At 33.3% G+C, this 27097-nt stretch overlaps 1 protein-coding gene across 4 annotated transcripts in view; it reads left to right on the forward strand.

The window, feature by feature from the left end:
- Positions 1-27097, forward strand: part of LOC145288028 (uncharacterized) — a 593135-nt gene that overhangs the window by 244924 nt on the left and 321114 nt on the right. For all 4 annotated transcript variants that reach the window (XM_080136036.1, XM_080136037.1, XM_080136039.1 and 1 more), the window contains exons 38-49: positions 221-493; positions 1378-1587; positions 3887-4132; positions 4855-5064; positions 7054-7272; positions 7928-8137; positions 10674-10913; positions 16303-16512; positions 18770-19006; positions 19797-20006; positions 24163-24393; positions 25234-25443. In XM_080136036.1, the coding sequence (XP_079992162.1) occupies positions 221-493; positions 1378-1587; positions 3887-4132; positions 4855-5064; positions 7054-7272; positions 7928-8137; positions 10674-10913; positions 16303-16512; positions 18770-19006; positions 19797-20006; positions 24163-24393; positions 25234-25443 (2706 nt within the window). The remainder of the gene's footprint in view (positions 1-220; positions 494-1377; positions 1588-3886; positions 4133-4854; positions 5065-7053; positions 7273-7927; positions 8138-10673; positions 10914-16302; positions 16513-18769; positions 19007-19796; positions 20007-24162; positions 24394-25233; positions 25444-27097) is intronic.

Genomic DNA, 27097 nt, shown 5'->3' on the forward strand with positions numbered 1-27097 from the left:
TGTAAGCAAACAAGCAAACAAGCAAGCAAGCAAGCAAGCAAACAAGGCCCACGGAGTTTTATAATTATATTAATTATTTATTTTGAATAAAATTAATTTCTTTGTAAACTTGACAAATTGTTTAATGAAACGTGTAAACATGTAAAATTTTTAATGAACGACAAATTATTACTTCATTTGCATTTTTCTGTTGGGACATTTTTGTTAATTCTATTTTCAGGTCCTAGTAAGAAAATGACGATCATTGTTAGTGATAATGTTCGAGCCTGTGTTGCCAGAGGCAGAGATTATGAATTGGGACGTCCATTCTCTTTTATGGATGGATGCATCAGATATAACTGTGAATGCCATTCCGATGGATCATGGGAATGCCCAGCTGATATGGCAGAAGATACTTGCCAACCTGGACGAGATAGGCAACCTACTACACCACCAGATCATACCAGGACAGATGACACAGACGAAATAAGACCTGGAAGAGTAACAGAAAAAGGTTAGTAGATCATTTTTTTAGTCATATGTTGTTAAAGCTTTTGATTGGTATTGTTTGTCTCATTCATTGTGCGATAATAATCACTCCACTAAAAAAAATGACATTTCCTTATTTTTTATGCACGTTTTTAGTCGACTCATATATGGTCCACCCTGTACAGATATAATTCGCATCTAACCTAACCGTAACTCCGTCTTCTCACAGAAGAGACGTTACGAGTCTGTCTCTACTCTATCAATACTTTTATGGTAAGTGTTCGACTGAGCTCCAATCTATTGTTCCTTCCCAGAAACATTCACAAAAAATATTCGTCTAACTGAAACAAATGTCAACAACTTTCCTCACACCTTATTTGTGCTTAACGAAAATTCCAAGAGTAGAGCTTCTTCCCGAGACCTGTCCGTCTGTGGACCACAATACTGTTTGTCTGCTTTCTGGCTGACTATAACATGGTCATTTTGAAGTCTAATGTGAATAAATTCATATGGAGTCGTCCATTTAGATAATCTTACCCTACCCAAGCTTCCACCGCAACTGATATTGTCTCACCATCTATCTAACACTTAACCCTTATCATTGAGTTGCTTTCAGGCCTTGATAAAACGTGGCTTCATAAGTAAAAAAAAACAAGTCATGGGAGACTGTGGTTAAGTTGATAACTATTTAGGTATACAAGTTCGAATCCAACGCGTTTCATAGCACAATTTTTACTTAGAGAAATTGACAACCTTAATGGAGTTCCTTGTGAATGAAGCCGTTAAAAAGGTTTTAACTAATATGAATTTACTCACATAATTCTATAATTGACAAATAGAAAGATATTTGATTTTTATTATTGATCATTAATCATACACTTCGATCCTTTCTTTGTTTTGTTTTTGAAGCCCATCTGAAGACTAAAGTGATGGCCGTCGGCTCAAGAATCAGTTTCTGCACGGCAAACCGCAGACGATTCCATCTGAAGCGACCATTCACCTTCACTGACGGTTGTTTTAAGTACAGGTGTGTTTGCCATTCTGACGGATCATGGGATTGTCCGGCAGAGCGGACAGAATATGTTTGCCAGCGAGAACCAGGCCAATCAGCCATTCGAGGTATTAATTTTTATATATATTTTTGCATTTTAGGGATTAATTTCTTTCAGATTTAAAACAGATTTGTTGGTTTATTGTTGGGTTTTACTGTATTTCTGTTGTCAACTATCGTTGTGTGATTTTATACTAAGACCTTGTATACGTTTGTTTATACATTTGCTTTGTAGATCAAGTTTTTTAAGACTTAAATTTTGTAAAGTCTGTAAAAGATAGATACATGAAGCTCTGACAGAAAAAAAAGTGTTTTACTCCTAAAACTTTGCGTTGTAGTTCATATATTTATTTTTTAATATTTAAATGTTCATATTCTTCATCTTTCAAATGACAATCATTCCATCTAATTAATCATGACTAAGAGGTTCTTGGCCTTAATAAATGGATATTATTTATTAGTAAAAACTTTACTAATAAAAATACCATTCATTTTAAAAATCTTTTTACTTTTATTATTATTTACTCACTAGGAGTAATAACACAAGCCATCATCAAAGATTTCTCTTTGAGAACAACTTGTAGTATTCTCTGGAGTATGAGTGACACCAAGTCTCCCTAGATTTCCAGTACTCTCCACCTATTTCGATGACCATTGCAAATGGACTTGCGTTATCGTAACAGCCGCTTACCGTTGATATATCGTTAGCGGCGATCATTGATTTTCACTGAAATTTGGGTGGCAATAAACCTCCCCAAGGTCCCAGTCCTCTTTACACTCAACCAATGGAGGTCTGGCTAGTGCTTTCTCTCCTCGGTCTTTCTATCCTCCTTGACTCTCTTCGCTTATTTGGTGTGGCATCAGTTTTTGGTGACACACACATACAAAAAATGAGTGGTTAACTTACAAATATACAGTTCCGGTTTTATGATCCCATGTGATATTCCTTTGTGGTTTAAATTTTCTGCACATCCAGTTTGTGCCTGTAGTTGATGTGTATTTGTCTCTGCATTCAAGAGTTTCTTTAATATTTCAGTAGTTTTCATAACTGTTATTCATTGTATCTTACCAGCCAATCCTCTGATTCCAATCTCTCCTATTCTCTTTTCAAAGTTTTTTGGTATTGTTCCGATCGCTCCTACTATTAGCAGTGTTATCCTGACTTTTTTATCTTCCATATTCCTTTTAGCTCTCTGGTCAGTTCAGTGTATTTGCTCCACTTCTCTGTCTCCTTGATCTTCACTCTATGGTCTGTTGAAACAGAAAAGATGTTTTCCTTCTTATTAACTCGTATGATATCCGATCTTCTTACTTGGATGGATTTATCCGTTTGTGCATCCATGCCCCATAGGATTTTGTGACTTTCATTTCCAAGTACAGCTGCCGGTTTGTGCGTGTCTGGGTGTTCCAGATTCAGTTGTCTGCATAATTCCCAGTGTACTACCTTCCCCACTTGATCTTGTTTATTTGTATATTCTTTTGGGGCTAGTTTGTTGCATGTGGTTTATTGTTTCATCTCTTTGTCCACAGAGTCTGCATGTGCTGTTTTCTTGTGTCTTATCGATCCTTGCTCTTATGGAATTGGTTTTAATCGTGTTATCGTGTGTAGCTGTTATTAGGGATTCAGTTTCTCTGTTAAAGTGTCCTTTTTGTAGCCATGTCCAAGTATGTTCATTAATCTCATCTTTTGCCATCCTTATGAATCGTCTATGTAGTTGTTTCTCTTCCCTTTTTCTTTGTTTCTGTTTTGTTTGCTTTTGCTGCTGTAATTATTCTTTCAATGTTCTGCATTATTTTGCTCATTCTTTTCTTGTATCATTTATGCAGTCTTCTATACACATCAGTCTTTTTCCTCTCTCTTCCTTCTCACATAGAGTCGGTCAGTATCATCCTTTGGATGTAGTGCACTGTGCATAGTTATTAGTTTCCTGGTTTTCTGGTCGAGATGCCTAAGTTCGTCTTTGGTGTTACCTATAGATGATCCAGAACATCTTACTAGTGACACTGCCAAATGTGTTTATACCTTTAATTGGGTTTCTACTATATAGCTTCATTTTGAGGACTTTCCTTCTGATGTATTCCTTTCCAATTTTCTCTTTCATTTTTATTGTTTGGATGGCGTCTGCTTCCAGAACACCCAAATACTTGCAGTTATCATATTCACCTAGTTCTCTCACCTCCGTTTGGTTGGGTAGAATCATACCTTCCTTGCTTCCAGTTTTCCCCTTCTCATGATCAGGATCGGACACTTTTCCATGCCGAATTCCATTCAAATATTCTGACTAAGGATTCTGGTTATGTTTTATTGTTGTTATTATTATTATTATTATTATTATTATTATTATTATTATTATTATTATTATCCAGGTCCTTCGAGGAAAATGGTTATTGAAATCCGAAATAACCCAAGATCTTGTATAGCCAGAGGAAACGATTATACGTTGGGCCAGCCATTCTCTTTCATGGATGGGTGCATTAAATACAACTGTCAGTGTGAAACCGATGGATCATGGGAATGTCCGGTCAACAGAGCAGAAGACACATGCCAACATGGCCGAGATAGACAACCAACTACGGAACACGAGCGCACTAATACCAGCCGAACAGAAAAAAGTAAATTTCGTTAATTCCTTACAGATCAAGATAAAGTTTCTTTCTTAGAATTCACAATCTGTGGAACACTGTTCCATTGGCCTGCTTCCCAACCGATCACAATATGGTAGCTTTCAAGTCCAATGTAAGCAAATTCTTGTTGGACCGTCCACTTAAATAATCCAAAATTTACACCATTAACGATTACTACACCACCACTTTACATTCATTAACCCTTATCCTCTAGTGGCCTCCTTCGGACCTTGATAAGTGGTGATTTCTTTTTGAAAAAAATTAATAAAATCCCTTGCCTTGGGATACCGTGGGTGACCACATACTACAGTGTGACCCCCCCCCCAAAAAAAAAAAACAAAAGCTAAATGGAGGCTATCTAGAACATGCTGTAGAACGGAGAAAAAAGGCCAAACACCCTAGTGTTTTGATGTGATGTTTTGAATATAATAAACTAGTTATGACCAAAGTTTCATTTCATTCGGACAAAACACTAAGAAACGGGGCCTAATAAGAGTTGGGCCCGTTCTTTTGGGTCACCCTGTACTACTACTACTACTACTATAAATAATAATAATCATTATTATTATTATTATTATTATTATTATTATTATTATTATACCGGTTCCACATATAATGTATTCGAAAGGAGATGTAAATATAAACAAATATGAAGAATATTATACAGAAAAAGTGGAATTGGTTTTAATTATGTTGTTTATGTTTCATAGCACATTGGAAGAGCTCAGTGTTGGGTACCGGAGTGCGTGTCAGCCATTGCACAGTTGGAAGCAACCGGCATCAATTCGGACGTCGGTTCTCATTCATTGAAGGATGTTTCCGATTCTACTGTGATTGTCAATCGGACGGATCATGGAAATGTCCATCAGAAAGATCAGAATACATTTGTAATCTGAGACCAGGACAAAGAATTCCAGAAGGTTTGTATGTTTTTACACTTTTAAAATAAAAATATCATTTAAATAATTATATGTATACCTATATATGTGTGTGTATGTGTGTGTGTGTGAAAATTAAAATTTGTAATAAAAATTGCTTAACGTATATAGAATATGAATTGGTTGGTTGGTTGTTTTTGTTTTACGGCATATCAACCCTTTTCAGGTTATTTAATGCCGAATCCAAAGATTTTGAAGAAAAGTTTTTGAATAGAATATATTTGTTGTTTTCAAGTCAGTTTCTATTTAACACATAGTTGGGACCCTAACAGGTACTACCACTCCTAGTCAGTGTGGACCTGGGAGCAATGGCAATTAAATGGTGGCTCCACACTCCCAAAGCCCGCAAGCTGGGGCCTCACCACTGGATATAGTTTAAGGTCATATCCAGGACCGTAGAATATGAAAGTAATAGAATATATATATATAAATATATATGTAACATAGCACGGATGCGTGTATACAAACGGATGTGAAATGACGTCACCGGTAAAGAAAAAAAAACTATAAAAACGAGAAAGAGAACGATGACGAAAGAAAGAAATAACGTTCAAGATCACGTGAGTGACGTCACGGTCATAACAATGAGGAAGTAAATGCCATTTTTACAAAGAAAAAGCGAGTTGATGTTCTTTCCTATTCTTTCCACTCTGCGACTGAAACATACAACGTGTGTTGGTTCCTGGACAACGTTACATGCATATATTTGTTCACGGAAAAAGTCTTTCGTCGTATCACGACTCTTCAGTGCGGCTAGCTGGTGAGTGTTTCAAACTGAGATTGAAACCCGACTGTTTGGTCAGAAATTGGGACGTCTTATCTTAACATCATTATACTCACCACAAAAGTAAAGGAAATTGTGATAATTACATTTGTTTATCTTACTGCTCAGAATTATCAATTATTCCTTACTCTACGTGGCACCCGTCACTTCCCTTATTAGTGAGCTCAACGTTGTTGAACGATGTGCTCTCTAGCAACATACTTATAATGCTAACCGTACTATCCTCAGAGTGTGAAAATGCAACCGACGCTTTAATGGATGAGAACTGTAGACGATCAGTTATGAACAATAATAATGGTCAATGGACAAAAACGAGAATGATAAATTCAGTTGGTTTTGACATTGCATACATATCAGATCTTGTAGGTCTATCTATTCTGTACACTATGAGAAAATATATTCTGGAATAATGATATCGGACTACATAGAGATCATGGGTTAGCTATAATAAGGGAGTCTTACAAGATCAACTTTTTACAATTATATATATATAAAGAGATGAGAAAAAATGCCCCAAAATTCCAAGTATTATCTAGCAAGAAAGTAGCAAACATTTTAGGTGTCGCTTTCAACTTTGATTAAACAAATACATACGTGAATCAAAGTCCAATCACTTCCTTCATTTATAAAACACATTCCTACTTATATCGAAAGTAGGCCTAATAAATAAAACTACTAGCAGAAGAAAAGGTATATAAAAGCGTAAGTAGCGTCTATAACACATGTGTCATAGACGCTACTGAGGCCTCACCATCGGATATAGTTTAAGGTCATATCCAGGACCATATGATCATTTGTCATGGTCCGCCTATCAGCATTTAAATCGGTAATAACATAAGCCAGACGCAAAATGAGACAACAGAATAAAACATAATAATAGCAACAACAAACTAAATTAATTTGAAGACAACTTTATGCAGAAAAATTGCGAGGCAGCTTTTTTGCTCGCTGATTGGTTCAAAAATATTGGAGTAAATATCTAAATTCTGAGTAAATGTTTGTACGAGAAATTTTTAACTGAATTGAGTCTGTACACCTTTAACCTTTAAATCTGGACGATCTTTAAATTTGTTTACATTTTTTTCTGGTATTAATGCCCTCGTTATCATAATTATTATTGTATTTATTCAAACCATTTCCAGAGAAACTTTATTAATGCGTTTAATATGATAATTTATTCTTTGTAGGACCTCGCAAAGAAATGACCATTGTTCACAGAGATAATGTGAGATCTTGCATGGCAAATGGACAGGAACACTCCCTGGGTCGTCCATTTTCTTTCACGGTTGGATGTTACGAGTACAACTGCAAATGCGATTTCTCTGGTTCTTGGGAATGTCCAGGACACAAAGTTGAATATACATGCGGCCAGGATCCTTCCGAAGAGATTCAGCAAAATATCAACGGTAATTTTTTTTGATAAGAATTGACAGTTTTTTTTTCCAAATACTGATTGTTGCACGTTTATCTTCAAGTATTAATAATCTCCGACTGTCAGTCAATTTGTCTGTCGCACTTAGTTTGAAATAGCATTTTTAGGTGCGTCATTATATTATGTAGAAAGTCAATCTGACACCATAGTTTTCCCATCCACCTTAACCCTTCACGACTATTTTATAAGATATCAATGGAGGTTAATGTCACCGCATATGTGTGTAATAGTGATGTATTTATTGTGTCATCACTATGGCTATGACAACAGGATATTCTTATCATTGTTTTGAATCTCGAGTATATATCCGACACAGTTAGACACAGTTAATCAACCGAGAACCACATCACTCTGTCTAAAAACATATGAGATATCAATGGATATATACTCGAGAATCAATGAAAAGAATATTCTGTTGTCATAGCTCTACTCATCACATGGATTCTTCTCTACATTATAAATAGTGATAATGGTGGCAACAAGCAGAGTTGTTATGGCCAATCCAGAAGCAATCTCTGACAGTACATTACTTCTGTACTTTCTAAAAATACATACTCTTTGTTGCTTTATGTCTTTTCGGCCCTTTTATACGGCAACAATTAACAAATTAATTCTGTATAATTTTGTAGTCGACTCAAAAAGTCGGGTTGTAGCTCCCGGCACAGACATCAAATATTGCACTGCTAATGGAGAACTATTTGCACTGGACCGCCCATTCTCGTTCACTGAAGATTGCTTCCGGTTTAATTGTGACTGTCATTCTGATGGATCATGGGAATGTCCATCGGAAGCTGCAGAATATTTATGCACTCTTCAACCAGGACAGAAGATCGACAGAGGTATGAATTTGACAATCGATCTACTATAATTGCATCTAAATATTTTATAGGATATTTTTTGTTTTTTTGTTTAATAAGTTCGCATGATCAGATATCAAAATTTATTGTTGATGTTTTATGTTTGATTAAAAAAAAATTAAAATAACTATTTTATTTTTTACTGTTTTAGAAGGGGAGGTAATTCTGTATTGACAAATATAGTACACACATTATTTCCACATTTCAATTACGTAAATCTTAAAAGTATATATGTGTGTGTGTGTGCGTGTGTATAAATAAAGGGAGAGAAATCGCTTTCGTTTTCCTTTTTCTTCAGTAAGTAATTTCTCAGAAACCAAAGAGCACCTTTCTGAGGCTAACAGTTGATTTCTATATGAGATATTTCAATTAAGAGTCTCTTCAATCAAATGCTGAGTTAGTAAAGAAGTGGAGAATATTAATTTTCTACAATTGACCAATTTATTATGTTATCGTTAACGTTTTTATTGTGGTCTTTTTATTTATTATGTTATCGTTAACGTTTTTATTGTGGTCTTTTTATTTATTATGTTATCGTTAACGTTTTTATTGTGATCTTTTTATGTATTATATTATCGTTAACTTTTTATTGTGGTCATTTTATTTATTATGTTATCGTTAACTTTTTATTGTGGTCTTTTTATTTATTATGTTATCGTTAACTTTTTATTGTGGTCTTTTTATTTATTATGCTATCGTTAACTTTTTATTGTGGTCTTTTTATTTATTATGCTATCGTTAACTTTTTATTGTGGTCTTTTTATTTATTATGCTATCGTTAACGTTTTTATTGTGGTCATTTTATTTATTATGTTATCGTTAACGTTTTTATTGTGGTCTTTTTATTTATTATGTTATCGTTAACGTTTTTATTGTGGTCTTTTTATTTATTATGTTATCGTTAACTTTTTATTGTGGTCTTTTTATTTATTATGTTATCGTTAACGTTTTTATTGTGGTCTTTTTATTTATTATGTTATCGTTAACTTTTTATTGTGGTCTTTTTATTTATTATGTTATCGTTAACGTTTTTATTGTGGTCTTTTTATTTATTATGTTATCGTTAACTTTTTATTGTGGTCTTTTTATGAATTTCGCTGAATTCAAAGACAAGAATTTATCTGGTCTGATGCAGTTCCCAGCTAAGTAGTGTTACTTGAGGTAACATAAGCAAGATTAGTTGTACTATTTCCTCTATGAGCCAATTTATACCCATGTCGAAGGAGAATCTTATTTGGGCTTTGAATAATATGCTGTTTGGAATATTTGGTCAATGTTTATTTGTAAGGTGAAATGTCTTCATGTAGATTGTTTTGACAAACACTTGATTAGAGAAATCGAAGACAACTATAGATGGCGTCAAGTAATTGAAATTCCCTACACACACATAAACTGTTGTTGTACCAAGAATAGAAAATAACCTTAACTCGGAAATCCATAGGTTGAAATTCATATTTTGTAATATTTAGATCCAGAAGACAAGGAAATTGGATTTCAATTTACCTCTACGGATTTACCTGTCTTGGATTTGTATCTGGATATTACCAAATATGAATATAAACCTACGGATCTCCATTGACTTCCCCTACCTATTTGATATCCATAACTATGCAATTTCGAAGACTTTTTCTTTTATGCAAATATATTAGTATTCATATTTTGCAGTTTCATTTTAAGCTTAAAATAGCATTTCGTCATAATATTGTGCCAAGACAAAGAATTAATAAAACATGTTAAAGCACTTTAAGAAGGGTTAAAAGATATTTAATTTTCAAAGAGGAAACAAAAATTAAGTGGATTGTCCTTAATCCGCGGAGTTTCGAAAGAAATACTTTCCTTCTCATTAGAGGGTAGGAATTAGCAAAATGCAGAATCGGATTTTTCTTACAAAATGAATGAAACTACAAGCAAGCCATAGAGCTTACTTGGTTAAAGTTAAAAAAAATAGTGAAGCAGAGGGAATTGGGGTAAAGTGATTTCACGTGAATGGATGGCCGAGTGAAGAGTAGAATATCCAATAACGGTAAAATCCAAGAAAAGGTTAGTAAAAGTCCGGTATCCAGAAGTAAAAATCCAAAGGAATCGCATTGCTGGAAGATATTTCGATGTCATCCAATAGGCAAAATTCCGTGAAATAATTTACAAATGGGTAGAAAGAAAAAAGAGTTCAATATATTATTATAAAAAGAAGGATAAATTGTGCGTAGAATGGAGACATGGAGTGATTTCAGGACGCTTCTGCCGACACCGAGTTTCTAAATACGAAATATACTTTATATATATATGTACACACACAAACAAACATATATATATATATATATATATATATATATATATATATATGGGGGGGTTATGTTATGTGTGTATGTGTATGTGTAGTAATACTGTTTTTTTAATATCTGTTTGCATCATGTACCTGTGTTGATATGCGAAATTTTATAGTAAATATCTATCGTGATTATTTTCTTATTATGAAATATATTCTCACTTTGATTAAACATTTCTATTTGAAATCAAGCAACCAGCAAGGAAATGACCATCATCATAAGTGACAGCCGGCGTGCTTGTGTGGTGCGAGGTAATGAATATCCGTTGGGAACATCGTTCTCATTCGTAAAGGGCTGTTTTCGGTTCAACTGTGAATGCCATTCTGATGGATCATGGGAATGTCCGGGAGAAAAAACAGTAGACACGTGTGCGCCGCATCCACCAACCACCACTCACAATCGATCAAGCGAAACACCTCCAGCTGGTGAAAGTGAGTATTTATAATACATATTAATAGGCTAAATGGCCGTAACACAAGACGGCTTTCGTTGAGTAAGGTTTTCGATCACATAAAATCCAGCATCAATAAATTCATGTGTTCCGTCCTTTTTTCTCTTTTTCCCTAATTCAGATTCTACTTTCTATCCATTTCTTTTTTTTCACTTTTGTTCGCCTTAAAGAACACATATTATCACTTAAACATATGAACTGTATATAGGACTGTATAGAGATTATGGTTTTCTAATTTTTGAGAACTCCAACAGTCTCAAATACGAGAGAATTAAGAAAGCACTAATCAGGGAAATTAATAGAATTAACCTAAAAATCGACATCAAATCTAATATAGAAGTCACTTTCAACCTCACAACTGATACATACGAACCTTATCCTAAGGATAATGTCATTCTTTTATATATATACACATCCATTATCTAACCACCCAAGACATATTATTAACCACATCCTCAAATCCATTGAAAAAAAAATTATCACTAAGTCATCGAAACTTTAAATCTTTAATGAGCACAAACTCTAAAAAAGTGGATACACTAACACCATCATCAACTATTCTGAATCCCATAACAAGGGAAATAAAAAAAAACACAGATCTAGACAAATTATTTGGTTAACCCCCCCTTCCAATATAATGGTCCAAACTAAACTAGGAAAAAACATTTCAAATTGATTAACACCCACTTTCCCCCAATAACATCTTACACAAAATCTTTAATAAAAATACCATAAAACTCAGTTACAGTTGCAGTGACAACTTTGAAAGAATAATTTTGAAAAACGCAACAATAGAATAATTTACAATAACCACAACAATGATCACAATAATAACAATAACAACAAAAAACTGTAACTGCATAAATAAATCAAGTTGTCCGCTTAAACAACAATGCTACAGACAGAAGTAGTCTACAAAGCTACAATCGTCATCTAGAAAACCTTAACGACAAAAAATATCATATTGGACTTTCTGGAACTTCATTTAAAGACAGATTTAGAGTTCATAAATGCTCCGTTAATAACCTCAATCAACCCAACAAAATCTCACTTACTACACATTACCTAAACTTGATCCAAAATAATATTACACCTACTATTAACTGGAAGATCCTTAAAAACTCAAGTATCCGAAAATACCCTCGTCCTCTTCGTCTATACGAAAAGTTCTTTATTATTAATTTAGAAGATAGAGGTAAATTATTAAACATGATAAGTGAAACGTCAATTACTTGTAGGTACTAAAAATCCCACATTCTCAGCAACTTCACACCCTACTAAAACCTTTCTAATATAACTCTTTCAATAAGATAATTACACACTTTAACACTTTTATCTTACCCACCCTCGCTTACTACCACAGAAAAATGTTACAACTATTAACTAATCCATAGGTAATTCTCCTCATCTATAATATCGCCCTACATCAAATAATTCATATCGTATTACAACCAAACACCTCTATTTTTAATCATCTGCAAGTTATTTCATCTTTACAACTCTTTCTACTTCCTTGAATATCCCTCCTTTCCTTATATCTTTAATCTCACACTTATAATTAACTGAAAAATTACAATAAAATCAAACCCCGCATTATTTCCTATATTTATTCGGAAAATTATCTACCAATAATTTCAAAGAATGAGATTAAATATTATACTCTTGAAGTGAAATATTAGTTTTTTGTAGATACTACAACCCCCACCTCCCCTAGAAATTTCACACCTTTCGAAAACTCATCCAAGATAACTCTTTACCATTATGACCCTACACATGTTAGCCTATGAGTAAGAAAAAACAACTACAACTATTAACCTACCACCATTAATTACTCCTCACCCCGCACCCTCCGTATTTATTTTATATATCGTCCTATACCGCTCCATCTCTAACTACCTATACTATATTCTTAAACAAACTGATTATTTGTATAGCTATAGAATCCACACTAGACTCCACACAATCCTACAGAATTTTTTTAAAATCTTTAAATTGTCTTAGCTTAGTTGGTTCATATAAATATCCTCATCCATCTTTAGTCTTGTATTTGTATACCTCCAAGCCCACTAAATTCCTTGAACCCTTCTCCGCACCAAATACTTACCCACGAAATCCCCCTTTTTTAATTTCTACTTCTTAAACAGCAAATTTTTGCTTCTTTAAACACCAAAACTTCCCTATCCTCCCTAATTGTTGGCCCTCGAGGTTTCTACCTACTCTTTATCTTTAATTGAACTTCGGAATTATCGTCACTCCCAATATATATGTATATATAATAAGTAGTATAATAAATACAAATATCTGAACTCTCTGCCATATCAACCCTTCTCGACCCAACATAGCTAAGACGTCTATGTGGACTTATATAGAACGTATGTTGAAATGAGATCAGCCAGACATATATCGACATTGCGGCCAACAAGGATGTCATCGATGACCAGTGTTAAGACCCCTACCCCGACCGGTATGTGCTCTGCTAAAGTACATTACTCACTTCTATGACATGGCCCCACAACTGCCCTCCCCCAATCCAACGTATTCGGTCCAAGACACAAGTATGTACTTCTTATCGTCTTTTTCTTTCTTTCCATCTCCCTGTTCTCACATTTTTATCTTCTATATATATTAAGAGCAAAATGTGTGGGTGTGGGTGTGTTTGTATATCTCACAAAAACTTTCGATAGAGGCGATGGATTCTGACGAGATTGGTGTCATTTTGAAGCTGGACGCCTCGGACGACAAATATCGAAACATTGGCAAAAAAAACTTAATTCCTTCACCCTAAACTGGGTAGTTTTGTACAAGGAGTGGTAGCTTTTTTCGCCGACATTTTAACAAGTCATTGTCACTGTTGGATTGGCTTCAATTAATTTCAACGCTCTTGACTTCCGGTCGCGCGATGAAGACATCGACTAAGAGGTCAGGTCTTTTTTTTCCTCCTTCACATTACGGGTTCGAACTTGCCTGCCTATTATCACCTATTTTAACACCTCTGCCTACTGTTCTTTTGATTCCACCCACCTCGCAGCTATCACTTTTTTACACCTCCCGGGGTTTCTTACTACACCACATACACACACCAGACCACTACTGTTGTTTTGCACCCCCTCCCCCTCTCGGGGCTCCTTATTACACCACCTAAACACCCGGGCAACGCCGGGCACCTCCGCTAATTTTATATAATTGCCTTTTCCTCTCTCTTAGTTTCTCTTGTTTTCTTGATATCCGCACGTTGACCTCAATGGGTCGTATCCCATTCTCTTCTCATTTGACTTCCACCATCAGAAGACGAAACAGGGATTGTTTGCCGAAACAGTTTTAATGGACTAGTTCTGAGGTTTAAAAAATTAAAAAAAAAAGCATATGCAGCTCTACCAACGTATTGAGCACTTTTATCCTGTTTTTTTTTTTTACTACTTCAACCTCTGAGTTTATATATATATATATATATATATATTACTGGGACTCGAAAAAAAAAGCATAGGTATGAACTGTAGCCGAGCCAGTATTAGTTAACAAACGTATTTTTTCTTTACTCATAATAATAATATCCAAGATGAGAACTGAACTCCGACTCATCTAAACAATACAAAATCACTAATCTTCATCTCAAAACTTCTGTAACAAGCTTGAAAGACTCTGTTTAATTTCCCACTAATTTTAATAACGCTGAGATAAATATTTCTACGAAATTAAAACGATAGTTTCTCTCAATCAATGTAAAACAGCTGTGAGGGTTTTTTTTTTTAATAAATACAACTTTTATTAAAAGTACATTTTATTTTAAAATAATAACAATGAACAGTTAAAATTATTCCCATTATTATTTACAATACAACAAAGAAAATTACTTTTTCCCAGATTTAAATCGGGTCTTGTTGTAAAAACTAAATAAATACTTGCACACTATCTTTAAAACACTAAACACCTTTTTGATTGGGGCAACGGAATAAGTCCTAGAAAACATTGCTAGGCTAAAATAAGTTCTAGATATTGCTATTTTACGAGGGGGGCTACTTATCAAGGCCTTTAGGTCATTTGAGGATAAACGTTAATGAGTGTAAGGTGGTCAGTGACACAACAGTCTAATGATCAGTAATGGTGCGTGGAATTTGATTATTTAAGGAGCGGCTCAACGGGAACTTGTTTACATTGGACTTGAAGGCGATTATCTTGTAGTCAGCTAGAAAGCAGTCCGTGGTATAGAATTCCACAAGTGGGAAGTTCTTTTTTATAAAGAGGCGACCAATTATCAAGGACCGGAGACCACTCGAGGATAAGGATTAATGAGTGTAAAGTGATCGGTGCGACAGCAGCTCAATAATAGTTTTTGGTGGGTATTGAGCAGAACTGAACTATTTAAGGGGACGGGTTAGCAAGAATTTGTTCACATTGGATTTGAAGACAACCTTGTAGTTAGCTGGGAAATAAGCTTTGTTTATGCAAACTGCGTTTAGATTTAGGTACAATTATGAGAGGAACTATTGACAATAGTTGTAGCTAGACGGGTGCTTGCCATGAAAGTTTTGCAGGGGTACCATAGATTGAAGCTCAGTCGAGCACTTGCCATAGAAATAACGGTAAAGATAGACCTGCAGCGTCTCTTCTATGAGAAAGATGTTGCAAGGAAGAGAAAAGGACATCACCAACGAGGTTTTGATCCCTGTCAAAGCAGAAGGGAGATGCTTCCTGTTACTTCCGGTTTGTGTTAAAAATTTCAAAAAATTTCAAAAGAAACGTACTCAAATAGTTTCGATTTATTTTATCTCGGAATAATTAGTATGGTATATATTTTCTTTTTTGTCATTTTTTTTTTTTTTACATTATAAAAATATTTTAATGAAATTGAGTTTATTTAGGGAATATAAGAGTTTTATTTTGTAATTATAAAACTAATTTATAAAGCAATTTCGTGTTCAATTATAATACTGACGTTTTGGAGATAGTATCTGTTGGAAGTGATTTTCGTTAACTTTTCGACGAAAATCAATTTCATTAAATAATTTTAATTAAAATAATTTTCATGAAATATTTTGACATTCAAAAGAAAATTGAAAAAATAAAAATGATACCCACCTCCGAAAATATTTTTAAAAAAATGTATTTTGCATACTTATTTTTAGTAAACATAAACCGAAAGTAACAGAAAATGTTTTTTATATGTAGATTATTTTGGCCTAATACCGTTTTTTGTTGACCGTTTAGCTAAATGATTCGATTTCATTCATTAAATCAGTTGTTAAAGTTGCTTAATACATGCAAGTCGGCGGAGGTTTATGCTCTCAGAGTGTTTATGTCTGCATATTTACGTACATAATAATGTGAAAATTAATGCTTTGTCATGAGTTTTATTTTAATTATCTTTTTAGCCTATTTCAGAGGTTTGATGTTAATATCGCGTTCGGAAATCAGATATTGTACAGCTGGTGGACGGCACCACTCACTCGGACGTGACTTTTCTTTCACTGAGGACTGCATCACATATTTGTGTGAATGCCATTACAACGGATCATGGGATTGTCCTGGCGAACGCGCTGAACCTGCGTGTCAGCTTGAATCTGGATACAGAGATTTTAAATGTGAGAATGTAATACTTTTCTTTTGATATGAACAGCCGATGAATATGGCGTTGTCCGGATGTAAAATGAATCAAAGGATTTTAGTTAAAAGGGAAGATTGTCAAAGAAACGTAACCAAACAAATACAAAAAGAAATACAATTCTTGTGTCTTTCGTGTCATTAAAATCAACATCTAATGCTACTGATCCTTATATCTAGACTTTTTATTCCAATTTTGATCAATATTCATTGCATGATTTTGATTCTGGCAATATGTAACACTTATGGTTTAAGCTTAAGGAGTTTGAAAAGTAATTCACATTAAAGGAATATCGCTTAATCCGTATCTAATGATTATGGATTAAATTCGATGTAAATCTGAAATATTTTAATTTTCAAACGTTAGACCGTGTCCTTATTATGCTTTTTAAATCATTTTAAAATACTACAAAAAACTAAAATTTGAGAAATATCATTATTATTATTATTATTATTATTATTATTATTATTATTATTATTATTATTATTTCTCTAATACCAATTGACAAAATTTCGCAAAAATTAGATGTTTCGAAATTATCACGAGCAGCAACTACCCTGTTTAACCTCGTTTGCATAAAAATCAATTAACTATAAGCGAAATTACGATCGCTTACGCCTAGCAGCTTTGTTCAAAAGTTCATATAATGATTGCTTAATTAGTTTAGGGGTGAATCATATAGATACACATATATAAAAATATACGGATAACTAACTTTATAGATTGAGACAATCCAATAGTTGGCTCACGTTAAATAACTTTATGCTCACCTGGAAATGAGGACTTCGGGGCCCGTGGCGCAGTTGATAGAGCCGTTGAAGCTGTACAGTTCCAGGGTGAGCATTATCTGAAGATAACGGTTTCAATCCTAACCAAAGCCGGCCAGAGGATTACTTGACCAAACCGTGGTGAGACGACAACAACTATGGAAGGCAGTAATTATTGAAGATACAGTTGAAGATTCAGCCTTCCTGTCCCGTCACGGTTAACAACCTGACGAAGGCCAAAGGAATAGTTGGCCGAAACGTCGTTAAACAATAATCATAAAAGATTAGGATAATAATTCGCAAATAAATAAAATATGAATACTACAGTAAACTATACATCATAACTTGAATCAGATTATACTAAACTAGAGGATTTAGATTTGTAAGTGCAAATATACACGCCTACGACACAGCTATTGTCTTGATCTGTGTTTTTCTTATTCTTGCATTTGTCATTTCGACTTAACTGAAAAACGGATCTAATATTGTTAATACTTATGCAAAATTGCACTGCCTGCTCTAAAAACCAATTGTATTAAAACAGTTTTTCATGGTATCACGGCTATTCAGGGTGACTAGAGGTGGAAAATATTTTTATACTGATATTTCAAAGACGTCAGGTCGAGCATGTTTGTCTAATTTCTTTCTATTTAATTTAATTTTGATATGCAAATCTTCTTTTTTCTAACACACACACATAACATATTACTAGAAAAAGACGATCATTAACCAAAACTTTTACCAAAAGTGACTAAAATAAGTCTCGTTTTCTTTTATCATATAACAGTCGCTTGAATATCTGTAAAAAATAAAAATATATGTGATAATATCTCGCGTATGCGTGTTTCTCGTCTTTACGTTGCTTACGTAATATATATTTTTCATTCACTAATAATCGAATACTTATTGAAATAAAAAAAAATCCATAGGGTATATACTAAAATTGATCTTTTTAAAATCCTACCTAAAAATAATTTAATTATAGAAATTAAATTCACTACAACAAATTCCAGCTTCTTCGTCAACAAGTAAGCCATTTTACTGTTTATTATAGATAAAAAAAATACTGACTTCTTTGTGACCTCTTGAAGATTGAAATAAGCTCGGAATTATCTAAACTGCTGAATAGAACGTTATTCCTGGCTTTACAATTATTGAAAACAAAACTCCATTCTATGTTTTTTTAACAGAGATTAATACAATATTATATTAAAAAAAATAGTTTTAGGTTTATTCAATTTAGTTTAATCAATAATTTAATAACAAGATAATACATTAATAATTATAGTTAACTTTCAAAAATCATATTTATAATATATTTATATATGTAAAAGAAAGATAATGTCATAATAAAAAAGGCAAACATAAATAAAAGTCGGAAACCTCTAGACAACGTCGATTAGATAGTATATCATACCTATTGGTGCACGATTTCTATTAATAGTAAACCTTTGTATTTTTCCTCTTCAGCTCCCAATCAAAAGATGGTGGTCATCATCAGCAATAACTTAAGATCCTGTGTTGCGAGAGGGAACGAATATCCACGTGGGCGTCCGTTTTACTTCATGGATGGATGTATCAGGTACAATTGCGATTGTCGCTCCGATGGATCATGGGAATGTCCAGCCAAGAGAGCTGAAAACACGTGCCAACCTGAAAAGGATAGAAAGCCTATAACTGATCGACCACCCGTACCAACGACAAAAAGTACGTAAACATTATGCTACACAATAAGATTAGAGCTGGACTATAACTTAAATAGATCAACTATACGGGACCATGTCTAGAAGAGCACTATGTAGGGAGTTGAGATGTGATATGTGTGTTCTAATTACATTTTAATTTCAAAGTGCAAGTATAGTCAGAGAAGCAGGAAACAGGCAAGGAATTCCAAAGTCTAGCAGTTGCAGGGTAGAAACTATTAAAGTAGAAGGCTTTCCGACATCTAGAAACCGCTAGAGTGGAGAGGTAGGATTTTGTTACTTATTGAGATAATCGGGATATTTACATCCAGGGGTTAGGAGAGCTACGACTTCATCGGAGCACATTCCATTAAAATATTTGTAAAACAAGCACATTTTGTCGATCAGACAGTGATTGGAACATGGGTGATAGTGTGGACCTATTAGAGTGGGAATTCGTTTGGAGGAATTCTTCGACAAGGTAGGGAGACTAGTGGTTGATGCACCAGCCGAGCTGTCGCAACAATACTTCAGTGTTAACATGCATAAAACGAAATCAACCATTTTCTTTTGAAATCAAGAAAAAAAAAATGCGAAATTTAAATATTTTGTTTGTAAGGCAGTTCGAGTGATGTTATTTGTTATACTTTTTTAGAAAAATATTTTCTCCTCCATTTAATCTTACTTCCATTTTCAACATTGATGAAAAGTTTATGTTTTAATATGTACGTCCTTTGTACTGATAGATGATGATGATGATGATGATGATGATGATGATGATGATGATGATGATGATGATGATGATTTTTTTTCAGCACATACAAACACAACAGTAGTGAGTACAAGAATCAGATTGAACGAATGCACAGCCGGTGGTCTCAAGTTCCCGTTAGGGGTTCCATTTACTTTTGACGACGGTTGCTTTCGATTTAACTGCCACTGTCATCCAGATGGATCATGGGATTGTCCATCGGAACGTTCCGAATATATTTGTCGCCTCAGACCTGGACAACGAAAAATTAAAGGTTTGTATTTCGTTGTTTGTTAAAAGAGTACTCATATACAAATTCTCCCATCCCACTACACACATTGATGCTTTTCTCGAATTGTTGATGAGTACTTGTTTAGAATTAATTAAAAAAATGTTTAAAAGATTATTATTAATCTGCACTACACAAGTACCCTTCAATGAACCCAACGTTAACACATATACCCAAATAGATGAAATGGCAATGGGATCAGTTCTTAGACCGACCCAAAGTGAATTCTACATGGCTGATCTAGAGAACAAAATGTTTAAAAATAACATAAAGCCTCCAATATATATATACGGTAAGTGGATGACATTCTTATTTTAGCTGAAAATGATAAACGGATATACCAACTAAAAAAAACAAGAATCCAATCCTTATGTTCACATTAGAATTGAATAATAATAATAATAATAATAATAATAATAATAATAATAATAATAATAATAATAATATAAAATTTCGTTTCTTGAAGTCCTTATTGATACGCCCACTAATACTTATAACACCACTGTATATAAATAAAAACAACGAGCATAAACTCCAGCCTCCTGAACTTTAAGAGTGAGTACCAACGAGTACAAAATAGCCATAATTAAAAGTGTATTAAATCGCGCTAAAATATCATCCACAAAAAAGCACTACACATTGAAATAAAAAAAAGAAACAAGTACTCATTAACAATCACTTTCCGAATTACATTGTTGATGCACAAATACAACGAATGTTACAACCCCTTGAAATGCAAACTCCATTAATGTATTTTACCCAAATCAAATGACACCTGACTTCAAGATAAAAGAAAATGCAATTAAAATGTAGTGAAAAAATTCAAATGCTCTCTGGGAAAATGTAACTCAAAAAATAAATATATGAATCATAAATACATTGGACATACAACGACAACGTTCTCTCGAATCGAATCACCATGCATTTAAACAATACTAGCGCTATCTATCAACAGAACCTGAAGATGATTCGTGGACGAATCAAAAGCGCTTGTGAGAGTAACAACACTGAAACCTTTATTATTATTTTTGATTTTGATATAATAAAAAATTATCCGGAAAATCGAAAAATTTAAAAAAAAAAAAGAATCATAAAGCAAAGTGTCTCCGTTGCATTTAATAACTTTGCTAGAATATATATATATATATATATATATATATATATATATATATATATATATATATATATATATATATATATATATATATATAAATACGCTCTTACATTTCGGATTTTCCTTTTAATTGAGCACTCTGCTGGATTTCTTTTTCCAAAAAAACTAATCATATATATATATATATATATATATATATATATATATATATATATATATATATATATATATATATATATATAAAATTTGGAGTTTTTGTATTTAAATTTAATTTAGAAAAATATAATTTTCTAAATACAAAAACTGTAAATTTTTCTTTGCTCTATCCAGTATATTGAGCAATTTTATTATAGTATTTCGAAGTCTAATGCTTTTCATCAGAGTAAGAGAGAAGATGCTAGGTAACATATAGGGATGCGACGTCTAGCGATACTTACATTAGGAGCGAAATAATGGTGTAATGAGAGATAAAATATTGAAACTGTCTGTTGAGGGAATGCGATAACTAAATTGATCTCTGTGATATTGGAGGAGGAGTATAACTTTTATTATATAATGAAGGTAGATGCATAGCATGTCTGCTATGGTGGGTCCAATATATCCGTGCAATATGCTTAACTAAACTCTCGGGGGGAATATAAGTTAAGTGATTGAAAGAGAATGATATTTAATCATATGTATTAACGGGTTATATCTAGGGGGGTATTCTTGGTCTGTATATTTTAGTGAGGCATCAGAATTATAACTTTGTTTTTAAATGAAGTATAAAATATTAGGAATAAAATGATAAAGTGAGTGGATAAATTATAAAGGATACAATATAAAAACAATTTTTCGTGAATAAGATAAAGGATAAAGATAAAAAAAGATAAAGAGATGATAGAATACGGGGATAAAATACAAAGAAATATGGGATAAAAAAAATATAAAAATTATAAAATAATAATATATAATAACGGTATATGATATACAAATTTATTAAATATAAAATAATAAAAAGTAGATATAAAAAACATAAGCAATCAAATAAGAAAACTAAAAATAAAAAAATAAAATAAATGAAAATACGACAGCAAGGAAAACTTTACAGGCGGAGAAAGTTTTTAAAAGGCAAAGGAGTAGAATTGTTATCCAAAGTTATTTATGTTTTTGTTGAGTGCAAAGCAATGTTGAAACATTTTTTTAATATTAATAGATAAATGGCAAATAAAGAAATGGCAAAAACACAAGAAGATGACCTCCAATCTGTAGTGGAATGTGGACATAAATAGATGGTTACATTCAATGCTGCCAAGACTAAACTGGTTTCCTTCAATAATTACAAGAAACCTTCTCTGCCACCAATAGCAATAGCCAGTGACTCCCTGTCTGAGAGTACATCTTTCAAACTGCTTGGCCTAACGTTCACCGAACCATGAGTTGGAACAATTATATTGAAAACATTGCTAGGGCCGCTGCGAAGAAGGTAGGCTCTCTCTACCGTGCTAGAAAACTACTGACACCTGAAAGTATCCTGTACCTCTATAAGGCCACCATTCGCCCATGTATGGAGTATTGCTGTCATATTTGGGCTGGTGCGTCTGCTGCTAGTCTCTCGCTCCTAGACAAGGTTCAAAAGAGAGTCGTCAATCTGATAGGCCCTGAACTGGCATCTAAGCTTCAGCCTCTGTCCCATCGACGAAACGTTGCACCCTCTGCCTGTTTTACAAGTATTTTAATGGTGAATGCTCTGACGAACTGCAGACACTTGTGCCCCCACGACGTAGACACCTCGACAAACCCGACAGCCAGCTAAATCCCACCACAGTAGAGATCACTAGATGTAAAAGATCTTTCTACTCCAGTAATTTCTTCCCCAGCACCGCGAGACTCTGGAATTCCATCCCAGGTCGCTGCTTCCCTAACTCTACTGACATGCAGAAGTTCAAGTGTAACGTGAACCGACATCTTGCTGTCCAAATCCCAACATAGTGTCCCAGTAGCCCCCTACACAAACGTGGCAATGTGCCTTGTTTGGGGTGAAAATGTAATTAAAAAAAAAAGATAAACAGAAGCTCTGCTGTGTGAAATACTGTCTCTATCCAGTTGAAATGGTGATTCAGGGTGACGTGTTGCGGTTGATGGAAATTTTGAAATCTTTTAAAGCCGGAATGAAAATGTAATGAATAAATATTACCTCACTTTTTCGGACAAAAATGGTTTGAATCAGCAATTAAATTCGATATGTTGTTTGTGGTTCCAAATTTTTCACGTCTGGAGTTAAAATACGTTGGTCCATGGTGGATGATATAAGTATTTCTGAGTTCAAGTGTAAATATAAAAAAAGATCAAGTAATGTTATAGTTACTTCTAGGAATAATCCTTGGTCATACATAAGTAGATACCAACATTTTGGGAATACAATTGTGGCGCAATTCGGAACTGAAGTAAAAGATGTGAAGCATCAACAACTATGAAAATGAAGATAACAATCCGCAATAAAATGAATACACAAACTATGAAGCCTCATCTCAAAGGATTCAATAATAATAATAATAATAATAATAATAATAATAATAATAATAATAATAATAATAATAATAAATGATATAATATATCATTTGTTATCAATGAAAAAAATCTTTTACTATCAAACATTTTACAATACTCTATATAATATTTCAATATGAAATAATTTTAAATATGATTCAATATTAAATGGCTTTCAATATTTGTTCAATATCAAATATTTTTAATATCAAATATCTTACAATATATTTCAATATCAGATATCTTTCAATATGCTCTCAATATGCTATAATATCTTACAATAGCGAGTATCTGTCAATGTTTTTACTATTTTTCAATATCGAATATCTTTTAATATCAAATATCTTACGATACATTTCAATATCAGATATCTCTCAACATGCTCTCAATATGCTAAGTATCTCTCAATATGCTATAATATCTTCCAATAGCGAGTATCTGTCAATATTTTTAATATTTTTCAATATCAAATATGTTATACGTGTTATTTGTATTCAGGCCCGAGTAAAAGCATGAAAATCGTTGTGAGTGATAACGCTAACGCTTGTGCTGTGGAAGGCAAGGAATATCCATTGGGACGTCCATTCTCATTGTATGATGGTTGTATTAAATACAACTGTGACTGTCGTACTGATGGATCTTGGGAATGTCCAGCGGTAAGTGCCGAAGATAAATGCGGAGATGAGCACGGGGTAAACGCTACTCGAGAGGAACATCCACACATGAAAAGTGAGTTTTCTTTTAAGTTTTATTACAGGGAGACGTTGGAAAAAGAATGAGATTAAATATTTTACTAGGAAAAACAATAAAAATGGGGGTTATTGAAACGTTTTAAGATAACGATATTTCTAATGATGGTGGATATTTTTGAAAATATTTTCCATCGATTTGCAGATAGATAGCAAAAAATTATTCCTATAATAGTTTTGCTAATAGAGTAATAGATTTTTGAAAAGAGACGGTAGGAAAGCAACAGCGTAAAACGTTATAAGAAAAATAGAATTAGAATAATTCGATAATAAAAAAAAACATATTAGTTTAAGGGACTATCAGATTAAATATTTAACATAATTTGCTCAGTAAATTGATATGTATTAATATCAATATGTGTAATGCTTCTAAACGGTTAAATTACAAAAAAATATCATTTTAAAATTTGGCTATCTAAACATAACGAACAAATAAAGAAGCAAATCAAACAAATAATTGATCGTCTTACAGGTTTCACTTTAATCTTAATAATTAAAACATATTCATTTCTTTATACTGTTTCATTGAGGTGAATTTTAACAGTTTAAACAATATCGAAGTGTTTCATAATCTATATGATATAATAAGAACAATATAATAATGAATAATTGAAAATGTTCAGAAATCTATTTTTCTTTTCTTATCTCTCTCTCTCTCTCTCTCTCTCTCTCTCTCTCTCTCTCTCTCTTTATAATGTCTCGATTCTACCAATACTTTATAAGTAAAGAAGCAGAGCATGAATTTAATAAATAGAATGAAATGTTTCTATTTATTTTTTTTTAAATCGTGTATGACGTTATCTACTCGGAATATTTTCAGCTGATATGAGGACTACAGTTGTTGCGGTCGGCACTGACATAAGTGAATGTAAAGTCAATAACAACCAATATGCTTTGGGGCGTTCATTTTCCTTTGTTGAAGACTGTTTCCGGATGAACTGTGAATGCCATTCTGACGGATCATGGGAATGTCCATCTGAACGATCGGAATACATTTGCCAACTTAAACCTGGCCAAAAAATTGTAAGAGGTGAGTTAAAAGGAATGAAATATTAACCGATTTATTCGTCCCCCGACAAAAGGAGAGGGGACCTGTAAATTCACCCTTGTCCGTTTGTCCGTTCATCTGCCCGCACTTTTCTCAATAACCACGCCTTCGAATGTTTTTGAAATTTTGCAAAATATTAAACAAGTAAAAAAGTAACAGAACAGATTTTCCGGGAAAACTCCGATTGCCCTCCTAGGGATGGCTTTCGGGTTAAAATGGCTAAAATTGACACTTTTGTGCTTATTAAAAAAGAATTTGATGCATTGGATTTTTATAAAACTTTCTAAAAAATTGTAACTAACTGATTTCTATATAATTTTGTCTATACTACGCGATAACTCTTGGGTGTGTCCCAGGGGCTCTTTTACGGCTAATAAAAACACTCCATTTTTGGGACTATTTTACCATATTTGGGACTCAATGAGGGGGCAATTCTGAACTTAGCCATTTTTATGCCTCATTCACTGTGCACTCACGAGGGGCCATGCATACTTAACTTGTTATTTTTTAAATTAGATTCATTCTCGCAGACATCTAATATAATTTTTTTTTTTTACTTTTAAATGGACTGTTTTGAGTTTTTTCTTGAATTTCAGAGATTTTTTCACTAAATACTAAATACTAATCATTAAACGTAATAAATTAAAAAAATAATAATTGCTCGATTCCGCCTTACACCATGGGTTTCAAAACACCTATATTCACGCGCCCAACAATTCAGTTTTACGAATCAAAAGTATAAAAACCGTATTTTATCAACTCAATACATTTTATCTTAAGAGGGTCCAATCTCAGCTTTTAACTGTGGAACTACCTATGCATTACAGCTTTTAAAGCGATAACAAATCTTTCAAAACACAGTGATATTTTTTGAAAGGAGGAGGGGTAATAATTATAATTTAATAATCAAATATTTATATCCACAGGTGAGCGCGAAATAGAGTCGCGCCAATGAGGAGAGGAGGTGCGTACACGTGACTAGTGTATCGACCTCTCACTGATTGATCCTTATATTTTGACACCTACGTGTAAAGAGGTATCAAATATAGGCTTTAGTGGGCCATTTTTTAGTTCTGATTTTCAGAAGAAGGGTGAAACGGACGATGGAACATGAGCGAAAAGGGAATATGATTTTTAATAGAAAACTTTAGAAATTAGTATTGTTTTGCAGTGGAATTGGAAATTATATTTGCACTGTAATCAAAAGAGTACCAGTTAAAACATTCTGCTGAGAAAACTTAAAAAAAAGGATATACAACAGGATTAGTTACATTTAATGTTCGTCAATTTGTACGTCCGTGAAATGAATATTCATTAAGTTGTACTGAGAAATGTTGTTGAGTTTCTTGAATTTTGTTTCATGTTTCCGTCTGTATTGTTGTATCTTGACGTTGGGGTTTATGGCAATGAATTTGATGTTTTCCGTGTATTTTTTCGGAGATTATAATGGATGACCCTCGTATAGCATGTAGAGTTTTCTCCACTGGTTCATTTTTAATCATTGAAACATATGCAGAAGTAAAGGTTCGTTTCAGCGATGTAACACCACTCTTTAAACTTTACCAAAAGCCAAAGAACGATAAAAAAAAATAATGTTTTCATGTGCCGGTATTTTTTTTAAATGAATGAGGAAAAT

Source organism: Euprymna scolopes, chromosome 11 (genome assembly GCF_053919585.1).
Source record: "Euprymna scolopes isolate OS-2025 chromosome 11, ASM5391958v1, whole genome shotgun sequence".
Taxonomy (NCBI): Eukaryota; Metazoa; Mollusca; class Cephalopoda; order Sepiida; family Sepiolidae; genus Euprymna; species Euprymna scolopes.